Below are 26,380 nucleotides of genomic sequence, written 5' to 3'. Positions count from 1 at the left end.
TGAATTAATGAACCTGGAGCTCTAAAAGATTAACATTTAGTGCCTGTGGTTTTGATAACAACAACAGCAGAAATTCTTGTGAGTTTGTATAGGAACAGAGACAGGAATTGATTGTATGTATATATATTTAGGTCAGATATCACCTGCAATTCTCTTTTGATATTTGAATTAAGCTTTAATATTTAAGTGCTGGGGCTAAGATATAATAAAACATTAAAGTTAAGAAAACAAAACTTGGATATTCATTAAAATTTCAGTTTTTTCCCAGCTATAAGACTTCTAACTATAGTTTCTGTCATTCTATCATGTGAAAGTTTTGCTCTTCTGTTTTTCTCCAAATGTAGGTTCTTCTAAAACAAGCATTGTGCTGTTTGAAAAATTCAGAACTTTGGTGCACTTCTGCCTTTTCTTTGTTTTGCATGCACAGGTGGTGGTCGGTATGTTCCGGGCTCTTCAGGATCTTCTAACACACTACCCACAGCAGATCCTTTTACAGGTGGGATGCAGTTTTGATTCATGTATCTTTCTTCACTAAATGTATAGCATCTTGCATTACATGGCTTTACATCTTGGAGATGTCATCCCATAACTGATAATTCCCTTACCTGTATTTTCAATTTTGATGGATCTCCTTTTCTTTAACTTCTGATTTTTGCTTTTTCCTGGAGTAGTTGTGTAGATTTCCTCGTGAATTTTAAATAGCATATTATTAGAACTCATTGTTTTCTCCAGGGGTCCTTCCCACCAGGAGAGCAGTGTAGTTAAGAACATAGGTTTTAGAGTCAGACAAACCTTGGTTCAAAATTGGGCTCTACCACTTACTTGCTGTGAGAAGTTGGCAAGTTACCTAACCTGTCTGAGCCTATTTTTTTTATCTGTGAAATTAGATAATAGGGGAACCCACCAACCAAGACACAGCATGAGTGCTATCACTGGCGAGATGCTACCAATCACGAGCAGAGAAGGAGCCATGTGAGTCCCTGATATTGGATGGAGCAGTACAATCAAGAAGTCTCCCCAGGCATATTTTGACTTAACATGGAAGGAGACATTCCACCCAGCTACCCAGGAATAGTCTTCCTAATCTAAGTTATTAATGTCCTTCTTGAAGCCCTTGAAGTGTTGGTGTATCTCTTCAAAATGAATTTATTTACCAAGGTATGCATGCCTCAGCGTCAACACTACTGGAAAAAGTTGCCAGAGTTGGACTTTAAGGCAGCTGAAGAAGTCTCTATTTTCAGAATGGCTTTTGATATCTTATATGATGCTGTTGTTGGATCTTCAGACAGAGTTCCTCGACAGTATACTCAGTTTGGGAAGAGATCATAGCCTTTAGGTATCCACTGGCCTTGCAGATTAGTACTGTGAGCTATAAAAATCACAATCTACAGTCCTAAGCAAGAGATTGGACAAACATACAATGTTAAGTCAGTGTCATGAAGTTGTGGATTGCTGTCAGTGAGCTTCCTTTTTCCTGTGAATGTTTTTGTGGCCCAGATGCAAATGGTTGTACCATGTGCATTGATAACCAGTAAATGAAAATAATTAACTATCGCACTAAATGCTGTGATGGTACAGTGGCTGTTAAGGAAGTCTTTGATAACATGTGATTTCAAATGGTAGTAAGGATCTGAAGAGTAGATAAGATGGCTTTCTCTTTATCAGCAGTTCAGAAACAGTGATGCCCTGAAACTTAATACCAAGTGAGAATCCAAATCACTTTGGCGGCCTTTTTTTCTGGAACAGAAAGAACATACCAAGCTTCAACTAATACCAGCAAAATCAAGAAAACTCCGGGGGCCATTATAACCAGAGTATATCTCACTGTTCCATAATGTCAGTAACTCAGAAGATGCAGTGATTATGCAGATATGCAAGATAGCATACACAATGTCCAAGAGAATTAGGGTATCATTAGGATAATTGAATACCTTTCATATAAATATATAACAGCCTCTACCATATTGAGGTATGAAAATAAAATGGCATAATATGTGTAAGTGTTAAGCAGAATGCCTGGCGTATATTTAAGCCATCGGTGTATGTTAGTCATTATTGATGATGATGTTTTCCCAACTTTGTCAGTGGCACTGGGGCCAAAAGATTTCCCTGTCTGGCTACAACTTAAAGTCAATCTTAATTCTTCTTTCTTCCCCATATTAATTTATGCTGTCCTTAAACTGCTAATGTTTATTAGAATGATCTGGGAAGCTTGTTTAAATTACTTATCCCAGGGTTCTACGGCCAAGAGATTCTGATTCAGTAGATTAGTGAGGAGGTTAAAACTAAAACTATTCATGATCTGATCTCTCACCAAAGGATTCTAATTAAATAAATGATCTTGGTGGTAGTTTGATCTTAGATTTTTTTTTTTTTTTCAAGTCAAGAGTTTTGCTCTTGTTGCCCGGGCTGGAGTGCAATGGTGCGATCTCAGCTCACCACAACCTCTGCCTCGCATCTTTAAGCAATTCTCCTGCCTCAGACTCCCGAATAGCCAGAATTACAGGCATGCGCCACCATGTCTGGCTAATTTTGTACTTTTAGTAGAGACGGGGTTTCTCCATGTTGGGCAGGCTGGTCTCGAACTCCTGACCTCAGGTGATCCGCCCACCTCAACCTCCCAAAGTGTTGGGTTTACAGGCGTGAGCCACCATGCCCAGCAATCTTAAAGTTCCCCAAGTGTTTCTAAAGTGGAGCCAGTTTGGAATACCCCTGGGTTATGGGTGGACTCTGGGAATCTGTGTATTGAAACTGTGATTCATTCAGGTGGTCAGAAAACCATATTTAGAAAAGTGTGAGACTGTACTTTACCTCTTAAGAGCTTAATGCCTTGGGCAAGTTATTCAGCCTTCTGCTTCTAAAATATTGTGAATTATAATGGTATCTATAGAATAGTATAATGAATATATGCATAGAAGATGATTAGCTGGCATATGGTTAAATTTCAACAAACCCATTTATTCTGTGTTTCTCATTATTTTAATTAATCTTACTGTCTTTCTGGTTTTGCTTTTTAAATTTTGTTTGGCTTTTCTGCATATGTTGCACCAATTATAACAACTCCTGGAGTGTAAATTGAGAGAGGCTAGAACAGTAGCTCATTTTTCTTCTTCCCATAAAGGCTGATCCAGTATTCTGAGTATGTCCAAATCCTGCTGATTCTCTCTCTATACTTACTTTTTATGTTTCCTTCTTTTTATTTTCAATAGGACAGCCACAAGTATTATCTATAATAAAATGTGACTGGGCTGTTGTCATAGTATCTCTAACCTACCTGAGTCTTTTCTAATTGTCTTATGTGGCTAGTTAGTCCCACCCCTTTACTTCAATAGAATAGCATTCACATTTCTTTCTGGAAACTTTTATTTCTCTCCAATCCACTTACATTTTTGTAATTTACTAAACTTCTACAATTATAATATATAAGGCATGTAATGTTTAATTTGTAGCTAACATTTGTTGGGCACTTATGACATGCCCAGGCACTGTTCTCAGCATTTTTCTGTATTAAATTTATGGCATATTTATTATGTATAGTATGACACCATTGTGAATTCTGCTTAATAATGGAAATAAGCAAAGAAGAGTTTGAACTTTATAATTTGCAGTCACCTTTGCTTACTAGGAGTATTATTGTATTGTAGGTGCTGGTCGTTATGTACCAGGTTCTACAAGTATGGGAACTACCATGGCCGGAGTTGATCCATTTACAGGTACATACTTTTTGTTTCTTTTTCCTTTTTTTAGATTTTAAAAATTCACTGGGGCCGGGCGCGGTGGCTCAAGCCTGTAATCCCAGCACTTTGGGAGGCCGAGACGGGCGGATCACGAGGTCAGGAGATCGAGACCATCCTGGCTAACAGGGTGAAACCCCGTCTCTATTAAGAAATACAAAAAACTAGCCGGGCGAGGTGGCGGGCGCCTGTAGTCCCAGCTACTCGGGAGGCTGAGGCCGGAGAATGGCGTGAACCCGGGAGGCGGAGCTTGCAGTGAGCTGAGATCCGGCCACTGCACTCCAGCCTGGGCGACAGAGCGAGACTCCGTCTCAAAAAATTCACTGGAACTTTTATTTAATGAAAAGAGTAAGAAAATTTGTGTCATTTTCTTGGTTGAGAACTTTTTGTGTAGTAAATCAAGACCAAACTTGTCTGGCTTTTGGAGTTTTCTCAGAATTGTCTCATTACTACGTATTAGAATCATCTGGGGAGCTTTCCAAACGTACTTCAGCCTTATCCCCAGAGATGCTTACTTGGTCTAATTCTGCTGTGAGTTAGGGACTTGGCAAAGGGTAGTTTTATAATCTTCCAGTGTGATTCTAATATGCATCTAGGAACGGAAACTACTGTTTTACTGTAGTAAGTCTGCTTTCCTCGCTACTATTACAAAGTCTATGTTTATTCTCATCTCTTCATTCTTACTTAATGTGTTGAGAATGTTATTCACTGGATTATACATTGGTCTCTTTAAGAAGACTCAGGAAAGAATTTGCTTCTGTGATTTAGGCCTGGAATAGCTATCATTCTTCTGAGCAACTAATTGTTTTTTAATCCTTAGTTATCTAGTCTACAGTCTGACATACCTAACTTGTTCATTGAATATGTGCTGGTATGTTTTCCTCTGTATTGGCTGCCAGTAAAACACAGAGCTAAATTTGTGGTTCATCTCTTTCAAGTTTGACAGATATCTTGGCATTTTTTTTTTCTACTTAATTTTTATATTCTTCGTAATTTATATGAGAGAAATTGAGTAACATATGTGTTATTCAGCATTAAAATAAACACCCATAAACCTACCACTCAATAACTAACCTAGCCCATGTTTTTATTTTTTATTACTTTTGAGATGGGATCTTGTTTTGTTGCCTGGCCTGGGCTCAAACTCCTGGGCTCACATGATCCTCGCACCTGAGCCTCCTGAGTAGTTGGGTTTACATGCGCATGCTACCATGTCCATCACTTGGCATGTGATTTTGTAAGCTATTTTTTAATTGCATAAGTAACATTGGTTAGCAATACTGACGTATAACATAGTAACTCTAATTAAGATTATGGATTCTGGAGTGAGAATCTAAATTCAAATCTCAGCTCTACTACTTTTTATCTGCTTGACCTTGAACAATTTATTTGATGTGTCTGTGCTTTTGTTTTTCTCATTTGCAAAGTTGAGGTAATATCTACTTCCTAGAATTAAGAGCTTAAAATTATAAAATTTATGTAAATAACTTTTTACCAAATTAATGCTTAGTAATTGTTAGCTGTACTTGTTAACAAAAGTTAACAGTGCTCCCTCCCATTTTCCAGAAGTTAGTTTTTAACAGTATGGTGTGTATATTGGAACTTTATATACCTTAGTACAAGCTAATGTCACCTCTTGCCTAGAATAATGAAATAACTTCCAAATTGGTCTCTCCATGATCCATACTGCAGACAGTGATCATTTTATTGTTTACTCTTATGTTTCTGCACCTCCCTTGATTAAAAAACTCTTCAGTGGCTTCCCAGTGAATATTTTTCTTTTGCCTTGCCTCACATTCCTCTCTGCCTTTCCTCTGTCCAGCCATACTGACCGGTGTCAGTTTCTTGAGCATGTAATACTGTTTTCTACCTCCAGAGCTTTGAACTCACTGTTTTCTTTTGACATACTTATGTATTGCCCTTTGCCTTGTCATTTAGACCACAAATTATTGGCTGTTTTTCTGCCTTTTCTTTTTTACTTAATTGTGTCATACAGTATTAGATAAGCTCAGTGAAACTTTTCTGAACACCCACATATGCCCTTTGCTAGATCACCTACTCTTATCTTTCATTGCATCCTGAACTTTTCCATCAGGAAACTTTTCATTATACATATTTGGATGATATTTGATTAATATTTGCATTCTTAACACAACTACTAGACTATAATGACCAAGAATGCAGGCAGCGTGTGTATAGCTCATTTTTATGTCAAGAAAAATTTATTCTTTATAAACAGAATTAATTTTATACACCAGTCTCACTGTTTCATCTTTACCTTCATCCCTTTCTATTCCTGATATACTCAGAATATTAAAATAAATCTTTTATTCATATTTTTGCACAATACCTTAAATGTACGTTAGAACAAAATAGGGTTTACGTTGATTCAGATTTGAAATTTGAGATGTAAATTAGATTTAAATTATACTTAATTGAAGTCACTTTATTCATTGAATATTGATGAATTTTCATCATGTGCCAGTTCATGATCAGATACTGAGTTTCTGTTAATATAATAGAGACTTAAGATGTGAAAAAAAGTGTAAAAGACTAGGACTTGGATGGGCCTGGTGTCTCATGCCTGGAAAAAAAAAAAATCAGTCATGCCTCCATGATGGAGCTTTCATAAAAATCCCAAAGGTGGCTGGGCATGGTGGCTCACGCCTGTAATCTCAGCACTTTGGGAGGCCGAGGCAGGTGGATGACAAGGTCAGGAGTTCAAGAGCAGCCTGGCCAATATGGTGAAACCCTGTCTCTACTAAAAATACAAAAATTAGCCAGGCGTGGTGGTACATGCCTGTAATCCCAGCTATTCTGGAGGCTAAGGCAGGAGAATTGCTTGAACCCAGGAGGCAGAGGTTGCAGTGAGCCGATATTACGCCACTGTACTCCAGCCTGGGCAACAGAGCGACACTCTGTCTCAAAAAAAAAAAAAAAAAGGCTAGGACTCCTCAACAAACCACCATGGCACACATTTACCTATGTAACAAACTTGCACGTCCTGCACATGTACCCTGAAACTTAATAAAATAATTTTTTAAAAAAAAGACTAGGACTCCTGTCCTTCAGGGATTTATAACTTGGGAATTTATAAAGATGATGCAGAAAAAGATTAGAGCAAACGATAATGCCTACTACATCATTTGGAATAAGCAATAAAAGACATAAGGGAGAGATCAGCATGCCTTAGAAAAGATGAGAATGGAAAGTTTCATATAATTATATGGTATTCTTTGACATTTTTAAAAATGTATAATTTAGATTGAATCTTAGGCCAGGCTTGGTGGCTCACACCTGTAATCCAAGGACTTTGGGAGGCTGAGGTGGGAGAATCGCTTGAGCCCAGAAGGTCGAGGCTGTAGTGAGCTATAATTGCACCACTACACCGTATCTCAGAAAGAAAAAAAAGAAGTAGAAAGTATGAGATGATCTTGTTCTACATTTAAGCTTCCATTCCCCAAACCAAAAAATATATCAATAAATATAAAGTAACCAAAATATTGTGGATATTTTTCCCCTTGAGGTTCCTTGTTTAGTGCATGCACTGAATAGTTGCATATCTCAATAATTGTCAAAACTAAGTCTTATGGTTAGTAAAATCTCAGTTTTGATCACTACTTATGGTTATCATCATCTTCTATTCTTTAAATAGGGAATAGTGCCTACCGATCAGCTGCATCTAAAACAATGAATATTTATTTCCCTAAAAAAGAGGCTGTCACATTTGACCAAGCAAACCCTACACAAATATTAGGTAAGTCTCTTTAATTAATTTTTTCACATATTCACAGACTGTTTGAGATGTCATCAAGGTGGTTTCTCTTCCCAACATGTGTCAGGAATTGGGTACTTAATATGAATAGAGATTTCTATTGCGGTATTAAACAACTATGTCCACCACAAATATACAGTTTGGTAAAGGATCCATAATACTTTCTAAGAAGCCTTACACAAATGTAAAGTAAGTAATTTATGATGACTTTAATAAAAAAAAATTAAAGGTAGAAAATGTAAATTCTACCCACCCAGGTTCTTAATGTTTTTTTTAAAAAATTAATGAACATCAATGAGTCAAGCATTTGAAAAATAAAGATCTTATCTTTAAAAAATTAGTGGACCTCAGAAATAATACAAGTTCATTTTCTTTTTTTTTTTTTCTTTTTTTTTTTTTTGAAGCCGGTCTCGCTCTGTCTTGAGCTGGAGTGCAGTGGCCGGATCTCAGCTCAAGCTCCGCCGTCCGGGTTTATGCCACTCTCCTGCCTCAGCCTTCCGGGTAGCTGGGACTACATTAGCTGGGACTACAGGTGCCCGCCACCTCGCTGACTGGTTTTTTGGTAGTTTTAGTGAGACAGGGGTTCCGTGTTAGCCAGGATGGTCTTGATTTCCTGACCTCGTGATCCGCCCGTCTCGGCCTCCCAAAGTGCTGGGATTACAGGCTTGAGCCACCGCGCCCGGCCACAAGTTCATTTTCAATTGCCCATTAGAGATGAATCTGCTGGCCTGGTGCAGTGGCTCATGCCTGTAATCCCAGCATTTTGGGAGGCCAAAGTGGGCGAACTGCCTGAGGTCAGGAATTCAAGACTAGCCTGGCTAACATGGTGAAACCCTATCTCTACTAAAAATACAAAAATTAACTGGACATGGAGGTGGGCGCCTGTAATCACAGCTACTCTGGCACGAGAATCACTTGAACTTGGGAGGTGGCGCAGTTGCAGTGAGCCCGAGATCGTGCCACTGCACTCCAGCCTGGGCAACAGAGCAAGACTCCGTCTCAAGAAAAAAAAAAAAGAAATGAATCTGCTTTAGCCACTTTGATTGCTTTTTCTGTTTGTGTTCCTCAAAACAAAATAACAGTGTTTTGTTGTTGTTGTTGTTTTGGACTAAGGGTACTGTTAGCTTGTTCGCCACAAAGATTATGATGAGAATTAATTGGGATAACATAACATAACATACTTACCAGAGTATAAGGCAGGGTCAGTATTGTAAAAATTTATAAAAATCACTCATTAATGTTTTCTTAATTGCTTTATTTTGAATAATGTAGTATATGCACACTTTTAGATGTTTTTTAAAAACTCGTGAAAATCTAACAGGTATCTTGATATTTGCATTCCTTAATAAACTTGATTTTTGTTTATTAGAGTTAAAGTTGTTAATACCTGAGATTAGTGAAACAGGCCCTAGTTTCCATTTATAATTGATTTCAATGGTGTAAATTTGGATAATTTACCTTTATTATCAGAATTTGGACTTTTTTATTCTTGAGATAAAGATTTTTAAAGAAACACAGTAACTCAAAGTCATAAAAAGGATACTGATACTAAAGATACGTGTGAAGGATTTGAAGGAAATTGTTTCATGAAATGTGAACATGGGAAGAAAGGGCAGTATGTCCATTAAATAAATTTTTAAAATAATGTGATGTCAGATATGCATATGGAACTAAGTCATAAATTAAATGTTATCAGTAGGCATTTAACTCTTTGACTATTTCATTGACAACTGTAGAAGTTGACATAAATTGGCTAAAAAGTTATTATAAATTTTCTCATGGAGAAACTAGGTTATTGACTTATACTTGAATATATATTACACATATTTCTTTGAAAGTCATTCAAAATGGAGGCTGGACGTGGTGGCTCATGCCTGTAATCCCAGCAGTTTGGGAGTTCAGGGCAGGCGGGTCGCTTGAGGTCAGGAGTTGGTCACCATGGTGGTCAGCCTGGCCAATATAGTGAAACCCCATCTCTACTAAGAATGCAAAAATTAACTGGTGTGGTGGTTCATGCTGGTAGTCCCAGCTACTTGGGAGGCGGGAGCAGGAGGATCGCTTGAATCCCGATGGCAGAGGTTGCAGTGAGCCAAGATCAAGCCACTGCACTCCAGCCTGGGCAACAGAGTGAGATTCTGTCTCAAAAAAACAACAACAGAAAAAACAGGGCTGGGTGTGATGGCTCACGCCTGTAATCTCAGCACTTCGGGAGTCTGAGGAGGGTGGATCATGAGGTCAGGAGATCGAGACCATCCTGGCTAACACAGTGAAACCCTGTCTCCACTAAAAACACAAAAAATTAGCTGGGCGTGGTGGCAGGCGCCTGTAATCCCAGCTACTTGGGAAACTGAGGCAGGAGAATTGCTTGAACCCGGGAGATGGAACTTGCAGTGAGCCAAGATCACACCACTGCACTCCAGCCTGGGTGACTGAGCAACACTCCGTCTCAAAGAAAAAAAAAGACAAAGCTCACAAGCCTTATCCTTACTTTATGGTTTTTGATGATTGTGATAATTGCTGAGAAACATCTTAAATCCCCATGGTGTACACTAGAGTACTTTTATTGAAAGTCTTGACATTTATATATTATCTGGCCAATTACAGTTAGGGAATTTTGAAAGTTTGGTTTTGGGTTTTAGGTAAACTGAAGGAGCTTAATGGAACTGCACCTGAAGAGAAGAAGTTAACTGAGGATGACTTGATACTACTTGAGAAGATACTGTCTCTAATATGTAACAGTTCTTCAGAAAAACCCACAGTCCAGCAACTTCAGATTTTGTGGAAAGCTATTAACTGGCCTGAAGGTAAATAAACACTCTTCAAAAATATAACTAGAAAGCAAGACATTTTATCTTCATTTCTATCAATATTACTGGTATTTGTAGATTAAATAAAAGTTAACTTGGGTAGTTCTAGTTCACTATGGAAAATCTTCACGAAAAGGGTTCACTACACTACTGGAATTGATAATCTTGTTTTCGTTACATGCCTTATGAGAATCTGAAGGTAATATAATGATCCCCATATATGCACCAGTTTGTTTACTGTTTGAGAGCATTTGTGGATTCCCTGCCAGGCATCCAAGATACTCTTAGTGACCTGTTAACCCTAGGCTATAAACATGCACTATAAGTTTGGTGGTTTTTTCCCCAGTTATGTCAGTTAAATCTTTTTTGATTCCCAAAGAGTCCTTGCCCGTTTTTTGTTTTTGTTTTTGTTTTTTTCATGCCATTGATTTATTGCAGAAAAAGCCTTTTTTTTTTTTTTCAATAAAATGTCCTATATTATGGATTTTGCTGATGTGTTCCTCCATCTCTGTATTTATTGCTAGTGGCAAAATTAGATTCTGGTTCAGTAGGAGTTTTTTTTAGGTAAAATTCTTTATAAATGATGATGCATACTACTTTTATATTATGGAGCACATAATGTTGGATTTTCTCACCTTTGGTGATGCTAAGATTACTTTGTGCATTCATTCAGATGGCATCTACCCAAGTCCTTGATTATAAAGCTCCCACCAACCTATAAGCATCCTATCACTTGTTAACTGGAATTCTTAAGAACTTTCTGGCTGGGCTTGGTGGCCCACGCCTGTAATCCCAGCACTTTGGGAGGCCAAGGTGGGTGGATTACCTGAGGTCAGGAGTTTGAGACCAACCTGACCAATATGATGAAACCTCATCTCTACTAAAAATACAAAAATTAGCCAGATGTGGCGACATGCACCTGTAATCCCAGCTACTTGGGAGGCTGAGACAGGAGAATTGCTTGAACCCGGGAGGTGGAGGTTGCAGCAAGCCAAGATCACGCCATTGCAATCCAGCCTGGGCAACAAGAGTGAAACTCTGTCTCAAAAAAAAAAGAATTTCCCGTTTAATTGTTCGGTCTTCAGAAGTTTTAAAAGCAAGGTCTGTGCCCTGTTCTTTCCATTCATTTTTGAATACTCACAGTGTGTAGGCTATTTGATAACCTGAGAGAGTTACCTTATTTTAAAGTGAATATGATCTTACAATAATTAATCTAGTTTCTATAAAATTATGGAAAATTAACAAAAGTTTCAGAAATATGTGCATTTTTTAAAAGCTGACACATGATTTTTCACATTTTCTAAAATGGTTAATTTTGTAGTGGGAACATAAAATCCTTAAAAGTTGATAGTCAAAAGAAATTTTCTTTATTTTCATAAGCATTAATGACTTTTTTTTTTAATAGATATTGTCTTTCCTGCACTTGACATTCTTCGGTTGTCAATTAAACACCCCAGTGTGAATGAGAACTTCTGCAATGAAAAGGAAGGGACTCAGTTCAGCAGTCATCTTATCAATCTTCTGAACCCTAAAGGAAAGCCAGCAAACCAGCTGCTTGCTCTCAGGACTTTTTGCAATTGTTTTATTGGCCAGGCAGGACAAAAACTCATGATGTCCCAGAGGGAATCACTGATGTCCCATGCAATAGAACTGAAATCAGGGAGCAATAAGAACATTCACATTGCTCTGGCTACATTGGCCCTGAACTATTCTGTTTGTTTTCATAAAGACCATAACATTGAAGGGAAAGCTCAATGTTTGTCACTAATTAGCACAATCTTGGAAGTAGTACAAGACTTAGAAGCCACTTTTAGACTTCTTGTGGCTCTTGGAACACTTATCAGTGATGATTCAAATGCTGTACAATTAGCCAAGTCTTTAGGTGTTGATTCTCAAATAAAAAAGTATTCCTCAGTATCAGAACCAGCTAAAGTAAGTGAATGCTGTAGATTTATCCTAAATTTGCTGTAGCAGTGGGGAAGGGGGACGGATATTTTTAATTGATTAGTGTTTTTTTCCTCACATTTGACATGACTGATAACAGATGATTAAAAAAGAGAATACTGTGGATTAAGTAAAATTTTACATCTTGTAAAGTGGTGGGGAGGGGAAACAAGGAAATAAAATTTTTGCACTGCTGAACTGTGAGATTTTCCTGTGTAATTTGGGTAGGTTTTCAAGAGTATGAAAACAAATTTAAAAAGAGCTATAATCAGCAACAACACAATGACAATGACATCTTCCCCTTACCTTAGCCACTAAGGAGAAAATAAGGGCTGTTACTCATATAATTTGCTTTTATTATGTACACCAAACTGTTAATTGTTGTCAATTATCTTTTATTTAACTTCTCCATCTTCATTGCTAGGTTTTTCAAACAGCACTGATACATTTCAAGGTCTTGTTTTAGGGTAACTATTTTTAAAATTTTTAAATTATATTTATAAAATAATTTATAAATTATTCATATATTAAAACAATATAAGATAATTTCTTGATTTGTCAGTTATAAATCCTAAAATATATTTGTTAAATGGCTTATTTTTAGATGAAGAAAAAGCCAGTTGGTAAACTATGTTAGTCATCTATCAGTTCAGACAGACGAGGTCTCAATTTAACTCCAGGCTTAGATCCAGTTTCTTTTGCCCTTCACTGTTTGAGGTAACTTCATTTTTCATTCTAGTTCTGGTATTTGACTATTTATTTTTGTCATTTTCCATTATTTCAAAGGGAGTTTGGAACATGTTGAATTTTATCAAGTGATTACATAAGCAAGAGTACATCAAACTGTGTTATTTGAAAGTCTAGAACCTGTCATGTGAAATTACTATTTTTGAGCCCTCTATGTTGTCCAGGCAGTATAGTAGACACACTGATATTTAATCCTTAAAACCCTTTTAAATGAGGGCGAGTATTATCCCTGCTTTCAGAAGTAGACATAATAGGATGAATCATGTAAGAGAGAAAAAAAAAGTGAAGCCAAGAGGGAGTTAACTACTCAAAGTACATGCCATGCTATCCTTTCTAGAGAGGAGGTCACAGATGTGTGTGAACATCCTAGCAATTAACACAAAGAAGAAACCATCACATTAATTACACAATTTATTGTGTCTGAGGTAACCCAATTTCCTGAGAGAGGCATAACTATTCTATTTTCAAAAGTGGGAAAGATCTTTTCATAAAGAAGACATTGCCAAATACAGTGAGCAACATTCTCAATATTCACGGTATAAAGAACCATGAATTTCCTGGCTTAATGCCAAATTACAGCCTTAGAAGAATAATTCTTCCCCAAATGGGCAAGAAAAGGTTCTAATTGTCTAGAATAATCTAAGTAAAAACTTCTGGAATATCAAAAGGAAATGAGTAAAATGTAAATAGAAGGGGATATGTACTTTGCTGAGTATTAAATTGCAACTTCCTGGTGTGTACCTGGACTTTAAATATTCTGTTCACTGGCTCAGTTACATAACCTATACTTTTCTTTTTGTTGATTGGGTTTAGGTGGTTATGTCAAAGTTAAACGGCAAAATTAGGAATTTAACCCAAGTCTGACTGGTTCCTTTACAATACACTGCTTTCTTGTTAATAAGTCCAGTCTAGCATTCAGTTAATAAGTACAAATAATTTATTTGCAATATTTAGGAAAAGTAGGTACTTTTGAATAATGATAAGAAATAGTCTTGGTTAAGATTATGAGTTCCCTTTTCAAAATGTAAGGAGCGGCAGAATGTAAACACTGCTTCCTATTACTGTGCAAGTTTTTTTATATCAACTTTTATTTTACTATTTAATGTTTGTTGTGGAGATTACAAAATATAGCTTAGCAAAAGGAAGCAATCTCACTTCAAGGATATGTTAAATAATATGATATTTTCTTTTTTAGTTAAACTTTCCTATGATTCTATTAATGTTTTTTCTGAATACAAAAGTAATAAACATTTACTGAGTAAAACATACACACACACACCCCAAATAAAAATTGCCTGTAAGGCCACTATCTAGAGAAAACTATTCGTAACATCTTGTGGCATAGTGACTATGTATGTAAATGTGTTTTATTTTATTAAAAAAGCATTGTATCATACATACTCTTTGATAACCTGATTTTTAAACTTATATTTGGTACCAAGAGCTCCACATTAATAAATATAATATTCTATCATATGGTTAATACCCATTTCTTACTAACTGGCACTGTTTCCAATTTTCAGCTATCAAGCAAAGATACGACAAATCTCACAAGAGTCTTACTAGTTCCCTAAGAACATTTTATACATGGAATCGGTAGATCAAGATAGTGTACATTTTTTAGACTATTTACATTGCCATCTCACCTCTAGTGGTACAACTCTTGGAATTAATGTACTTCATATTGCATTTGAAACCCCATTGCCTACAAAAGAGTTAAGTTATTATTGTCTCCATTTCATAACTATTACTTTCTTTCTGGCATTAGGTTCCTTTAGATGAGTATGTTACTATTTATATGACTAGCTGAATTTATAACTAAATAGCAATGCAATGAAATTTATTATCTACCTCATAATCTTCTTAAGTGATGGAAGAAGCATAGGTAAAAATGGATTCTTTACAGAGATAATTCTGAGGATAAGAGTGGGAGGTAGGTTCCTTAGCAGTTACCACTTTGTATGTTATGGTTATTTTATTAGGAAATGATAAAATGCATAAAAGACCATTTGTGATGTATCATCCTTCCTGAAAATCTTAGATAAATTCCAGACTTTTAAAGTGTTATTCAATCTATTTTTAAAAAACTATTCTAATCGCTAATGCATTATTTTCTGTAGAAATTATATGCAGTATAGTTGTGATTATAAATAGTTTTGAAGACTTTAATAGCATTTTTTCATGAGTTTTCCTTCAATTTTTTAATAAAAATATTCATACATAAAAATTTAAAGAGGCTGGGTGCAGTGGCTCACACTTGTAATCCCAGCATTTTGGGAGGCCGAGGTGGAAGCATCGTTTGAACCCAGAGTTCAAGACCAGCCTGGGCAACAGAGCGAGATCGCATCTCTACAAAAAAATTAAAAATTAGCCAGACATGATGTTGCGTGTCTGTAATCCCAGCTACTCAGAAGGCTGAGGTGGGAGGATCACTTGAGCCTGGGAGGTCAGGGTTGCAGTGAGCCATGATAGTGCCACTGCACTGCAGCCTGGGTGTTGACAGAGCAAGACTTTGTCTCAAAACAAACCAAAAAATTGAAAGAAAAGTACAGTGAACATTCATGGACTTGTTAACTAGATTCCACAGTTATTAACATTTTGCCAGATTTGCTTCATCTCCATAGTTTATACTTTCTTTTGAAATTACTTAAATGCTTATCAACTGGATACTTCATTATGCATCTTATAAGAATTAGGGCATTCTTAACATAATTTGTCACCGATAATATCACACTTAAGGAAATTAGTAATTTCATAATATCTAATATCTAATCCATATTTCAAATTTCCTCATTGCTCTAAGAATGCCTTTTATAACTTCTGCTTTAAAAAGATCTAAATTCAAGGTTTGTGTATTGTATCTATTAATAGTTATTTAGTTATATGCTTCTTTGACTTCTTAATCTAGAATAGTCTTTCATATTTTAAAACTATCATTGACTTTTTGAAATTTTTAGGGCACTCCAGCATGTGAAGCACCTCACATTTTGTGTTTGTAAAATATTTTTCTACAAGACTTTGATATTGGTTATCTATTGCTGCTTAATAAATTACTCCAAAACTTGGTGGGTTAAAATAGCACACATTATCTCAAATGTCCTGTGGTTCAGGAATCCTAACACAGCTTAGGTGGATCCTCTTGAGGCTGTAAAGTATCAGCCAAAGCTGGTGTCTCATCAAAAGGCTCCACTGAGGAAGGTTTCATTTTCAAGCTCATATCGTTGGTGTTTAGTTCTTTAGGGGTTGGACTGAGGACCTCAATTCCTAGGTAGCTGTTGGCCAGAGACTGCCCTCTCTGATTTTTGCTATATGGGCCTCCCCAGTGTGGCAAGTTGCTTCATCAAAGCCAACAAGGGGGAGTCTGCTGGCAGGACCAAAGTTGGAATCTTTATAATCTAATCACACAAGTGACATCTCAACATCAAGGTATTGTATTGGTTGGAAGTTAATCAAGGGATTATGCAAGGCAGTGAATACCATTAGGGGAGGGATCACTGGGGCTATCTTGGAGTCGGCCTGCACCACCTATTTCCTATAAATTGAAAGTCGTTTCCATTGAGATTAAAACTGTTTGTAGGGGCCCGGTAGCGGTGGCTCCATATAATCCCTACCTGCACTTTGGGGGAGGCAGTAGGCGGATCGAGGTCAGAAATCGAGACCATCCCACAAGCTAACACGGTGAAACCCGTCTACTAAAAAATACAAAAATTAGCGGTGGTGAGCCTGTAGTCCCAACTGCACCGAGGCTGAGGCAGGAGAATGGCCTTGAGGAACCTGGGGCCGGGCTTGCAGTGAGCGAGATGAGATGCCACTGCACTCCCAGCCTGGGCTGACAGAGTGAGACTCCGCCTCTCAAAAAAAAAAAAAAAACTTGTTTGTAGGAATAGCACAGTGATATGTACTTGTTATTTTGACTTGATTATATCATATTTGAGCTTCCTTAAGGGGTAAAATAGTCTTTAGAATAAGGTGGGTAATGGAAGCTGTAAATAGGAGAAAGTTGCCTAAAGCCCTTTTGTAAAGTAGATAGTCTGATGTTGGTCCTAGGCTTAAAATGAGATGTTGGGGCTTAAAACCTGACCTTGGAATTCCTGGACATGTGATAACTCAGAAAAATAAAATGTTCAAATGGCTGTGATCATCAGATTTCAAGGTATATAGCAACATTTACCACAACAGTTTGCAACGATTTAAACCAAGTAACAATGCAAAAAACAACTAGACAGCCTGCATTAATCACTTATTCTTTTCTAGTTGTATATGCATAGTTTATCCTCATTATGAGGTAGGTATTACACAGGTGAAGAAACTGAAAGAAGTCAAATCTGTATAAGTCAGTAGTAACTAAACAATGGAGAAGATAGCAGTATTTAATCAATGATGTTGCCAAAACTGGATATCAATATGAAGAAAAATATCAATTTGTAGTAGCCTCTTTATCAAAATAGCAACTACAGTGGCTACTAGTGCCATATAAGCATGACATGGATCAAAAGAAAGTGGTTTTAAGCCATTGAATGACATTTTTTTCCTTCCTGTGTCCTCAAAGGAACTAATACATTCAATAAATGTTCACTTATTTCTGTATTATTTAAAATTTTCAGTAGTAATAGCAATCAAAGGTGCAGTATAAAATAGTGAAGGAGCACTGACTTTGGCGTTCAGAAGTCATACATTCCAATAGCATTTCCACCACTTAGTAATGAATTAAGGCAAGTTGCTTAACCTTAGCCTTAGTTTAGTCATCTGTACAGTGGGACTTCATATGACAGATGAATAATTGAAGATTCATGTAAAAGCCTAGCAAAATGATGGCCACATAAATGTTTAGCAAGCATTTCTTCCAAAGACACTACAAGGCTACCATGTTCTTTAATAATAATTGCCTTTACAAAAACAAACAAAAGGGGGGAAAAAGTAATTAAGTTTTATTTCTACTGGGGAAAAAATGCCCATGGGGTGGGGGGTAATCCTGAAGGATATTTATAAAGTTGTTTAGAACTCAAAATCCTTACACTTCTTTTAAACTTCTTATAATGCCCCAGGACCCAGCAAGAAATTGTTCTGCTGGACTGTAAAAATCACATATATGCATACTACAACCCTAGCAGTGATCTCAAGATTTCTTGTAAGACTTCCGTATATCGTATAGTGACAATATCAAACCAGTTTTGAAGACTTCTTACTACTAACAGAGAAATACAGGGAAAGGGTCTCTTTTAGACAGAGTGCATATCGGTTAACTATAGCCACAGTAATAGTGTGCAACAACCAACAACAAAAATAATAGTTTTTATTTAGCTCAGGAGTTTCAAGCTTCGGGTAGTATGGTCCTGGCTGGGCTCATTCATGTTTCTACAGGTTGTCTGAGGACTCACCTCCAGGCTGGGCTTGTCTGGGTAGCTTAGTTGAGGCAGCTGTGCTCTACTTGTTTCTTATCTTCTGGGACCAGTGGGCCACTTTGGGTATATAATTTTCATGATGATGGTGGAAGCACAAGTCAGTCATCCTAATTGCACAAGCTTTTTTGAGACTCCACTTGCTGCACATCTGCTAACATCCATTTGGCCAAAGTAAGTTAGATGGCTGAGCAGAAGGGTAGGGAATTATGTCTCTTGCCTGTAGCAGAAGAGCACTGCCAAATTACATTGCAAGCTGTGGATATAGGGAGAAGTGAAGAACTGGGGTCATTAATGCAATTTGCTACAAGTGTGATAGAAAAAGAAGCTCTGTGTGGGTCCTGAAATTATCAGTTTAGAATTTTGACAAATATTTGCATCCCTAGCTTGTTCCAGGCAATGTATTAGGTGTTGAGACTACAAAAAAATGTATATGCATAGTTCCTGGGAACTAACAGTATACTGGAGAAGAAACTGAGCAAGCGCCTGCAGTAAAGAGTTCTGGACACTCTAGGGAGAACAGTGGGTTACAAAAAAAAGAAGTGGTTAATTTTAGGAGGATTGAGAATGGAAGTGATGTGGAAATGTTTTAAATAAGTTATACTTAAAATGAATCTTAGATGCAGTAAGTATATGTGGGGCTGTTGAACAGGCCTGAAGAGTATATTTCTAGGAAAGGCTGAAGAGAAAAATGCTGTCAGATCATGGAAGGTCTTACATGTACTATTAATTAGGACTTCAGGTTGCAAGCAACAGAAATCAACTCAGATCAGGCAGTGTGCTGTGGCTCATGCCTGTAATCCCAGCAATTTGGGAGGCCAAGGCGGGGGATCATTTGAGGTCAGGAGTTCAAGACCAGCTTGACTGATATGGTGAAACCCTCTAAATTAGCCAGGCATAGTGGTGCACGCCTGTAGTCCCAGCTACTCAGGAGGCTGAGACAGGAGAATGGCTTGAACCCAGGAGGTGGAGGTGGCAGTGAGTCGAGATCATGCCATTGCACTCCAGCCTGGGTAACAGAGTGAGGCTGTCTCAAAAAACAAAAACAAAAACAAAAAACTTAACTCAGATCAGCTTAATGGGGGAAAAAAAAAAAGAACTACATTGGCTCACTGATGGAAAATAATAGTATCAGGATTTTTTTTACTTATTTCCGGAAGTGCTTTTGTTGGCCTCATTTTCTGAGAATTGTCACAAGACAGAGAACACGACAACGAGCAGCTAAGAGACAGTTTCCTTACAGTAGACTAATGAAATTAAATGATGACTTAGTGTGAAAGAGCAAATTTCTCACCTAATATCTCTTTATAAAATCCCAGAGAACTGATTGACCCCGGCATTAATGCATGCCTATCCCTGGCAATCATTGTGATCAATGCTCAATGCATTGCTGAAATTGGTGTGTAAGAACCAATCTCTGTCCACCCTCCCATATATACTTGTTCTGGGCAGAAAAGCAGTCTGCATTTGTTTGCAGAGCTTTAAGTCCATAGCAATGTTTAGTGCTGAGCCTCTTAAGCATATTAAGTTGAACCATATGAAGCTGTCAATATTCAACTACATTTTCCTTTTTTTTTCTCTCTCTCTCTGCTGCTTGAATCAACATTCAACCATTTTAAACCTGTAAAAAGCCAGTTTCATATGGTTCAACCTAAAGAGACATCTCTCTAAGTCAGGCTTGTGATGTCTCTATGGCATGTTCCTAGCATAAATCAAAGTCCTTCCCCTGTCTTCCATTCAGCAGAACCCCATATAGAAAGCAGTTTGTACCTGTGGTTCCAAAACCCACTTGACTGTAAACTTCTCAGTAGCAGCTAAGTCCCTATAGCTATATCTCTCTGCCATGCGATGTAAGAGCACTGCAAACCTCCTCCCGACCTCATTTATTAAAAGACTAGTTTCTAGCCATTAATTTTACTCATTCTGTCCCCCATACTGGAGTGCAGTGGTGCATTCACAGCTCACAGCAGCCTCAGTCTCCCCAGGCCTCAGGTAATCCTTCCACCTCAGCTTCCTGAGTAGCTGGGACTACAGGCATGTGCCAGCATGCCTGGCTAATTTTTTTTTCTTTTTTTTTTTTTTGTATTTTTTTGTCGAGATGGTGTTTTGCCATGTTGCTCAGGCTGTTCTTGAACTCCTGGGTTCAAGGGATCCACCCAACTCAGCCTCCTAAAGTGCTAGTATTACAGATTGGGCCACTGTATCCAGCCTTTGTCAAATTTTTAATAAGGACAGTGGGATATTTGGAATAAAGAAGCAAATAAGGCCAGGCGCAGTGGCTAACGCCTGTAATCCTAGCACTTTGGGAGGCTCAGGCAGGTAGATCACAAGGTCAGGAGTTCTAGAACAGCTTGGCCAACATGGTGAAACCCCATCTCTACTAAAACTACAAAAATTAGCTGGGCGTGGTGGTGGGTGCCTGTAATCCCGGCTACTCGGGAGGCTGGGGCAGGAGAATCACTTGAATCTGAGGCTGCAGTGAGCTGAGGTCGCACCATTGCACTCCAGCCTAAGCAACAGGGCGAGATTCTGTCTCAAAAAAAAAAAAAAAAAAAGCAGCAGCAAATAAAACAAAGTCCTTGCTTTCAAAGAGCTTACATTCAAGTGGAAGGAGACAGATAAATATATGTGTGGTAGTGTTTAAGGGTGCTGAAGAAAAATGGTAAGAAGAATGCAGAGTGCCATAGTGAGTGAGGACAGAAGCACTTCCTATTGTGTATTTTCTTATTGTTTCCCCTCACTAAAAATATGCTTATGAAGGCCTGCATTTTGTCTATTTTCTCCCCTTCTCTATCGCCAGAGGTAGAACAATGCCTTTGTGTCCTAGAACAAGTGTGTGAGAGGACAAAGACTGTGATTCATCTGCCAAGTTCATAAATACTGTACAGCAATCTAGTGAGGAGTGCCTTGCCTTCTTGGTCCACCTGAAGAAATATGAACACCGTCTGTCAGGTAGCTGTAGAACAAAGTGGAAACCCGGAAGCTTCTCAATTAATTTTATAAGAGAGCAATTTGCAGCCAGAAATTAAGAAAGAACTAGCTCTATCCAGGCTACACATAACACTGTAGATCTGTATTAGCTAGCTCAAGCTGCCATAACGAAGTGCCACAAACTGGGTGGCTTAAACAGAAATTTATTTTCTCAGTTCTGGAGGCTAAAGGTCCAAGATCAGCATGTCATCAAGGTTGGTTTCTGGTGAGGCTTCTCTTCCCGGCTTGTAGATGGCTACCTTCTCACTGTGTCTTCACATGGCCTTTCCTCTGTGCATGGTGAGAAGACAGGGCAGTCTGTTCTTTTCTTCAGAGGCGTGGTCTTGCTTTGTTGTTCAGGGTGGAGTACAGTGGCTATTCACAGCTGTGACCTCATTACTAATCAGCATGGGAGGTTTTGTTTTGTTTTTTGAGATGGAGTCTTGCTCTGTTGCTCAGGCTGGAGTGCAGTGGCACCATCTCGGCTCACTGCAACCTCCACCTCCAGAGTTCAAGCAATTTCTGGCTAATTTTTGTATTTTTAGTAGAGATGGGGTTTCACTATGTTGGCCAGGCTGGTCTCGAACTCTTGACCTCAGGGGATCTGCCTGCCTCGGCCTCCCAAAGTGCTATAATTATAGGTGTGAGCCACCATGCCTAGCCTAGCATGGGAGTTTTTACCTGTTCCATTTTGGGCCTGGCCCAGTTCACCCCGCTTAGGCAACCTGGTGGCTTCCACTCCCAGAAGGTCACCATATTGATGCTAAACTAAGTGCAGACACCTGATCAGTACAGCACACCACAGCCCGGAATTTCTGGCCTCAAGCAATCCTCCCCAGTTTGCCTCCTGAGTAGCTTGCACTGCAGGCATGCACCACTGTACCAGGCTCTTTTTTTTTTTTTTTTTTTTTGAGATGGAGTCTCACTCTGTCACCCAGGCTGGAGTGCAGTGGTGCGATCTCGGTTCATTGCAAGCTCTGCCTCCCGGGTTCACACCATTCTCCTGCCTCAGCCTCCCAAGTAGCTGGGATACAGGTGCCCGCCACCACACTGGGCTAATTTTGTATTTTTGGTAGAGATGGGGTTTCACCGTGTTGGCCAGGATGGTCTCCATCTCCCTTGTGATCTGCCCGCCTCAGCCTCCCAAAGTGCTGGGATTACAGGTGTGAGCCACCATCACTGGCCCAGGCTGTTCTTTTAATAAGGACACCAGTTAGATTAGGGATCCACCCTTACGACCTCATTTAACCTTAATTACCTCCTTAATGACCCTATCTCCAAATTCAGTCACATTGAGGTTAGGGTTTAGGGATTCAACATATGAATTTTGTGGGTGATGTTATAGAACCATCAGGTTCTATTAACCACTACATGGTACCAGACCAATACATGGAAACAGCAGGAGTTGCAGCAGAGAAATAGTTTAATAATGGTATGGCAGCCAAGGGAGAAGATGGGAGGGAACCTCAAATCACCTCCCCCCGTAAGTTTTGGACAGGGGTTTTTAAGGAAATGTTGGTAGGTAGGGGGCTGAGGAGCTAGGGGTTGCTGATTGGTTAGGGCATGGGGGATGTAATCATAAGAAGGTAGAAAGTGTATTCTTGTGCTGAGTTCGTTTCTTAGAAGGGGTCTTCAGACGGAGTAGCATCAGTGACCCCACTGATATGGTTCCAATGACTGGAGGAGTCCTTTGTCTCATGCTGGTTTAAATAAAATGATACAGACAAAAGTGGAGTGGTTTTAAGGAATGGAGAATTTAATATGCAAGAAATAAGAGGCTCCCTCATACACAGCCAGAGGGAAGAGGGCTCCAAGCCAAAAGAGGGAATCCCGGGTGCAGCAGGCAACAGCCAATTATGAGGCTGGAGGAGGTGGTGACAAATCTGCATATGACCCAGGGAATTGGTTTGACCAGGTTATGTCATTCACATAGCCTGCAAAAAAAGTGGCCCTCCCACCCTGGTCTTTTAATATGCAAATGCAGGGTGCCATGATGTTCTACACATGTGGGGGTATGTGGGGATGGTCATATTGCCAGGCACGTGGGGACAAGAAGAAGAGGGGAATCGCTATATTGAGTAAACCAAGTTTCTAATGGCCTGCATTTGCATATCAAAGCTTGCCAGCCCAGCTTTCTTGCTAGACAAGGAACATTTCTGGAGCTGCTTTAAAAGGAAAAAAACTTTCCAAAGACCGCTTTTCCTCTCTATCTACCTAAAATAATTTCTTAACTCCTATAACACCATTGGAGTACAGAATCTGGGAAATATCTCAAAATGGGAAACTTGAGATTTCTTAACTGAGTCAAAGATACTATCTATAAAGCAATAAGCAGCTATAAGGAAGTGGGCTATAGGAAAAGTTTGTTAATGTTTAGCTATGCTTCTACTCAAAACTTATCTTTTGTTAAAAATCTCGCAATTTGGCAGGGCACGGTTGCTCACACCTGTAATACCAGCACTTTGGGAGGCTGAGGAGGGTGGATCACCTGAGGTCGGGAGTTCGAGACCAGCCTGACCAACATGGAGAAACCTTGTCTCTACTAAAAATACAAACTTAGCCTGCCGTGGTGGCGCATGGCTGTAGTCCCAGCTACTTAGGAGGCTGAGGCAGGAGAATCGCTTGAACACGGGAGGCGGAGGTTACTGTGAGCTGGGATCGCGCATTGTACTCCAGCCTGGGCAACAAGAGTGAAACTCAGTCTCAAAAAAAAAAAATTATAGCAATTTAGTTTTATTAAAATTATGAGGATGGTTTCAGGGACACAATTCATAACAGGTTTATAAATGTAACATGTTATTAATTTTATGTATTTTTCCCATCTGTGAACACAACACTCTCAATCCTTTCAGATATGACTCTTAATGAGTGTGATACTTAATGGAACCCCTGGGAACACACTGGGCTGAGTCCCAGCATTTACCTTAGAAGACCAATTTAAGAGTGGGGCCTGGGGCTCGACAGTTTTCCTAGGGCTGGAAGTATTCCTAGTTATTAACCCTAGGCTGGTTTGTTTTAGGCACTTAAGTAGTTGCTGAATGACTGAGACAAATAGGAGACAAAGTGAAGGGAAGCTTCTTTAATTGCTTCTTACCCCAGGGAAAGGCACAGAATTACTACCACCCAGCTAGTTTTGCCCCAGGCTCTACGTTTTTCCCTCAGTGGCTAAAGGCCCCTGCTGAAACGGCAAAGACCTTGGTTCACTTTTTAAGTGTTCTAGCTCCCTTTCCTCAAAATCTGCCTTCTGTTTAGATTACATCCACCCATAAAATCTCATAAAGCTTTGACCCATTTTCAATTTTAAAAATGAACTCAAGCTCTTTACTTGTCCATGTTAGACTCTACGCAAGAAATACATAATTTGCCCAGGTAATGACGAAAAGGAGATGCAACAACTTTTCCCTAGGTTCTCTTTATTGTTACAGCGTTGTTAATATCTTAAGATTTGGAGGTAAACGGAAATGGAGAATCAACAACTATACTTCAACCTTACTGTAAATTGACAAACACTAACACTAAAAAGTTTCGAAGGTAAAAGGACATAAGTTCCACCTTCTATGCTTTGTGGAGGTATAAAAACAAAACAAAACAAAACAAAAACTGACTAGACAGGCTACCCGCTACACACTCCAACCGACCTCAGCGACCGGAGGAGGAAGCGCAACTGATTCTAGCAACCCCTCCGCCACCCTGGCCCATAACGCTTCACCACGTTCTGTGTCACGGCCGGAAGTGACGCATAACCTGCGACGCCAGTGCCTGCCGCCCACTGCCGCGGGAGTCGCGTTTCGGTCACACCAGGCAGCGGACTTTCCTCCGATGGTTGCAGCAGAGGGATCATGACGGGGAAAAAGTCCTCCCGGGAGAAACGGCGCAAACGTAGCAGTCAGGAGGCTGCTGCGGCGCTCGCGGCCCCAGACATGGTACCCGCCTTGGCCAGCGGCGGCAGTGGAAGCACTAGCGGCTGCGGGAGCGTCGGGGGCTGCGGGAGCGTCAGCTGCTGTGGGAACGCCAGCTTTAGTGGAAGTGTCACCGGCGGTGGGAGCGGCGGCAGCTGCTGGGGCGGGAGCAGCGTGGAGCGTAGTGAGCGCCGGAAGCGGAGGAGTACCGACTCTTCCAGCGTCTCGGGCTCCCTGCAGCAGGTGCGTGCGCGCCCCTCTGGCCGCTTCCCGGAGCTGCTGCTTTTTCGGAAGAAGTCGGGCTACCAGAGGGATGGGGCGCCGGCTGGAGCTCACTGCTAGCGCGGCGATCCCAAGGTCGTCCGTGCTTGAGGTTCATGTTCCTACCTAAGTCCTGGTGAGCCCCACACTCCCATCCGTGTCTTGAATCTTGAACGTCAAGTTTCTGGATTTCCTGATCATCTTTTTTTTTTTTTTTTTTTTAATACTCTTGGCTCCTTCCACTCCTATGGTTTCAGTCTCCCAGAAGAATATGAGTTGGAAGCTAGCCTTCATTTCCCTTGCAAGCCAAACAGTTCTCCCTTCGTCTTCATCTTTTCATAGATGTGGTTTACTCCACATTACTGATGAGAAAATTGAGGCCCAAGGAAGTTAAGAAACTTTACCCACAGTCACAGAGTTTGTTAATAGCTCCTAGGTTTGAATCCAAATATCTGACTACAAAGGCCATGTTCTTTATACGCCACCAATCTACCAAGAGAACGCCGTTTAAAAAAAGTTCGTAATTTGTTTCAAAACAATGTAATTTAAATTCATTCAATGCAGAAATAAAGGGAAAGCGTTAAGTCCTTCTTGCCCCTCCATTAATATTTTGATACGCGGCCTCTTTTAATCACTCCTCGTCAGATATGTGTATTTAAGTTGCTACATTTAAGCTGTGTTGTGTTATTCCCGCTGTTGAGTACCTGCATTGTTGTGATAGGCTTCTTTATATACGTGGTTTGTTATTTTTAGTGACTGCCTGGTATTTTATTATTTTTTTTTGGTATTTAGGTTTGCAGGTTTTTTTTGTATTGTGACTACGAACACCTTTATGTATATATCT

General features: G+C 39.3%; 2 protein-coding genes across 4 annotated transcripts in view; both read left to right on the top strand.

The window, feature by feature from the left end:
- PLAA (phospholipase A2 activating protein) overlaps positions 1-12,458 on the top strand; it is a 41,213-nt gene extending 28,755 nt beyond the window's left edge. For both annotated transcript variants that reach the window (XM_009188660.4, XM_031654288.1), the window contains exons 10-14: positions 428-496; positions 3,645-3,713; positions 7,390-7,491; positions 10,149-10,313; positions 11,722-12,458. In XM_009188660.4, coding sequence (XP_009186924.3) covers positions 428-496; positions 3,645-3,713; positions 7,390-7,491; positions 10,149-10,313; positions 11,722-12,287 — 971 coding nt within the window. In that variant the 3' untranslated portion in view covers positions 12,288-12,458. The remainder of the gene's footprint in view (positions 1-427; positions 497-3,644; positions 3,714-7,389; positions 7,492-10,148; positions 10,314-11,721) is intronic.
- A 12,298-nt stretch (positions 12,459-24,756) lies between these two features.
- CAAP1 (caspase activity and apoptosis inhibitor 1) overlaps positions 24,757-26,380 on the top strand; it is a 53,106-nt gene continuing 51,482 nt past the window's right edge. The window contains exon 1 of one of the 2 annotated variants that reach the window (XM_003911634.5): positions 24,757-25,518. In XM_003911634.5, the coding sequence (XP_003911683.2) occupies positions 25,216-25,518 (303 nt within the window). In that variant the 5' untranslated portion in view covers positions 24,757-25,215. Of the gene's footprint in view, positions 25,673-26,380 lie in introns of both variants that reach the window. The other variant, XM_003911635.4, reaches the window with a different exon arrangement.

This window comes from Papio anubis, chromosome 13 (genome assembly GCF_008728515.1).
Source record: "Papio anubis isolate 15944 chromosome 13, Panubis1.0, whole genome shotgun sequence".
Lineage (NCBI taxonomy): Eukaryota > Metazoa > Chordata > Mammalia > Primates > Cercopithecidae > Papio > Papio anubis.
This window is presented reverse-complemented; position numbering and strand designations above follow the sequence as displayed.